Here is a 2,500-nt window from a genome sequence, read left to right as displayed (position 1 = left end):
CTGTAAGGTATTTGATCAAAATAATTGATCATTTCATCCATCTACAACGATGTTATTCAACACAGACATATAAGGAACGCCGAAGGATGGGGGGATGGTGCTGGAGCACCACTGCTCGTCTGTGCTTTGGGCATCAATTCCCGGGCTTAAATCTGGACCTTTATACAAGATTTTTAGGCAGTCCTAACTAAAGAGTTACTGATAATAAGCACATCAGCTTAAAAATCGATCAATATTTTGAAAAGAAGGAAAATCCTTTACATGTGTTACAGGCATGGCATTAAGTTTTTCATCCATGAGTTTGCCTCCTTTTTTTTTTTTTTTTTTTTTTTTGGTGATTTTCCTTTTTCCGATTTGATTTTCTAGATGGTATCCTATTCAAACTGTCGCTTTCTACAATCACAGAGGCAAGGGTGCAAATGTGTGGTGACTGAATCTGCCATCGTCTCACCAAACCGACATTTTTCCTTAGTTGCTTACTCAGACTCAAACTCAGGTCGACTTCCTTACATAATTGCTCATTATATTCACCTACCAAAGTACTATTCGACCTCGGTAAATAAATAGATGTGGTGAGACCGAGGGTGGACATCAGGCAATAGTACTTTATCATAAGTAGATATACGGGATCATGTCCACTATTTTCGACAGAATTGTGTGTTTCATCTGGGATGCATTGTAGACTAAACATTAATCAAGGACATATGACTTTATATTTATTTTCACCCCACCTCTTCCCCTCGTCGTGTCCAGTCCAGTGCAGTCGAATGGCAACAAAGAGAAAGGGTATTTATTGAGTCAGAATGCGTTGTCGTTAGTCAGTGTCTGAAAATATTTAATACTTTTTATTCCCTTCATGTCAGGGCATAAACGCATTTTGTTTCGACACAGTGGGCATTAAAAATAGGCCAAGCGCTTTAGGAAAGACCCCTACATATTGCACTGTTTCCGGGAACGAAATGTGAGTAATATGCCTTCTTGCCATACGTTATTATGATATATAGAATGAATGAAGAGGTTAGAATCATTACATTTACTCGTAACTATGTAGGATAGACAGCTCTTGGCAAATAGTCATAAGGGATTGGACGCCCCATAAAGTCTAAATAGTACTTTTATAGATGAATAGAATAAGATATTCAAAATTTATCTGAATGAGTATATCTTCTAGAGCAGCAGTTTATAATATGATCATGCCAGGTGCTTACCACCTTCCGCGTTATGACCTAGTTAAACACCCTCCGTTCATGTAACTGTAAATTGCGTGGTAGATGGATTTTGAGTTTTGATGAATTTATGAGAAGCGAATGATATTTTCCAAGAAGTTGTTAGTATTGGTGGTTTTGAAAGTTTCATGATACATACATAAAATTCGAATTATTGAGCCCTCCAGCGACCATTTCATAGGAGGTGCGCATTCAGGAAAGATAATGCAAGGTCATTAATGGTCGCCAGGATATGAAACATCGACCAAACTATTGCATCAACTTTGAATTTCAACTCCCGGGAACTTTCTACGGTGTGAGGACATTTAAAAGGAAATTTTGATGCTATAACTTTAACTTTCTGAAATTTGTCTTGAAACTCTTGTCTCTCTTTGCTATTTTACTTTGTAATGTTATTCGTGTAGTTTCACCTGTCCCCCTCTTTTTTTTTTTTTTTTTTTCTAGAAGCGGCCTGTGATACCTGTGCATAAAAAAAAACTATGGGATATTGTAATATTCACAGCGTCATGGTGACATGTACACAGTGACATACCGTGATGCATTTATCAGTAATGACAGGTGATCTCGTTAGGCCCGCGGAATTAAAATATATATATATTTTATTTTTATATAATTAAGCGTTTTCACAGTTACTGAGACTACCTCAAGTTGATCTTCTTTTATTCGAAAAAAAAAATGAATATGGCAAAGCAGATTTGTATTCTTACATTACACAGAATAAGTGGCATCACAGAAAAGCACGAGCAAGGCTAGGGAGGTAAACTATGACGTCATGGACGACATTGAGATTCCGATTAGTATTATTACTCTAATTTTCCTCTTTCCCATCTTGGGGAAATGGTGTGTCCGCGAATCACTTTTCAAGATCGCTCGCGATTGGTCGATGAACTGAGAAGTAAGCCAATGAAAATATGTTCCTTAAGCGCACTGTGATTGGTCAAGGGAGAAAATAGGCGTGTTTTCATTGGCTAATGAAGAGAGCAGCTGGCCAATGCTGGGACGCTTTGCATAGCAGACGACAGTCAGCTGATGATGCAACAACAACAGTCATGGCCGCCGCATCCAACCTCCTGGCTCTCGACTTTGAAGTTTTCGGCACCGTGCAAGGTGACTGTGGCCTGGCAGCGTGTGGATGGGGAATGGCCACACTAATACGATGTTCTTGTACACTTACGAAGTCATGAAACACATTTCTGAGGAATTGGTTGCGGGAAATATCAAGTTGTCTGCTTCGGTTGAACAGGGCTTTTGTCTAAATCTAAATATAAATAATC

General features: G+C 38.6%; 1 protein-coding gene across 2 annotated transcripts in view; it reads left to right on the top strand.

Annotated features, from left to right (window-relative positions):
* Positions 1-2,175: 2,175 nt before the first annotated feature.
* LOC125035990 (acylphosphatase-2-like) overlaps positions 2,176-2,500 on the top strand; it is a 10,850-nt gene continuing 10,525 nt past the window's right edge. The window contains exon 1 of one of the 2 annotated variants that reach the window (XM_047628320.1): positions 2,176-2,333. In XM_047628320.1, coding sequence (XP_047484276.1) covers positions 2,198-2,333 — 136 coding nt within the window. In that variant the 5' untranslated portion in view covers positions 2,176-2,197. The remainder of the gene's footprint in view (positions 2,334-2,500) is intronic. The other variant, XM_047628319.1, reaches the window with a different exon arrangement.

Source organism: Penaeus chinensis, chromosome 20 (assembly GCF_019202785.1).
Source record: "Penaeus chinensis breed Huanghai No. 1 chromosome 20, ASM1920278v2, whole genome shotgun sequence".
NCBI classification, from domain to species: Eukaryota; Metazoa; Arthropoda; class Malacostraca; order Decapoda; family Penaeidae; genus Penaeus; species Penaeus chinensis.
This window is presented reverse-complemented; position numbering and strand designations above follow the sequence as displayed.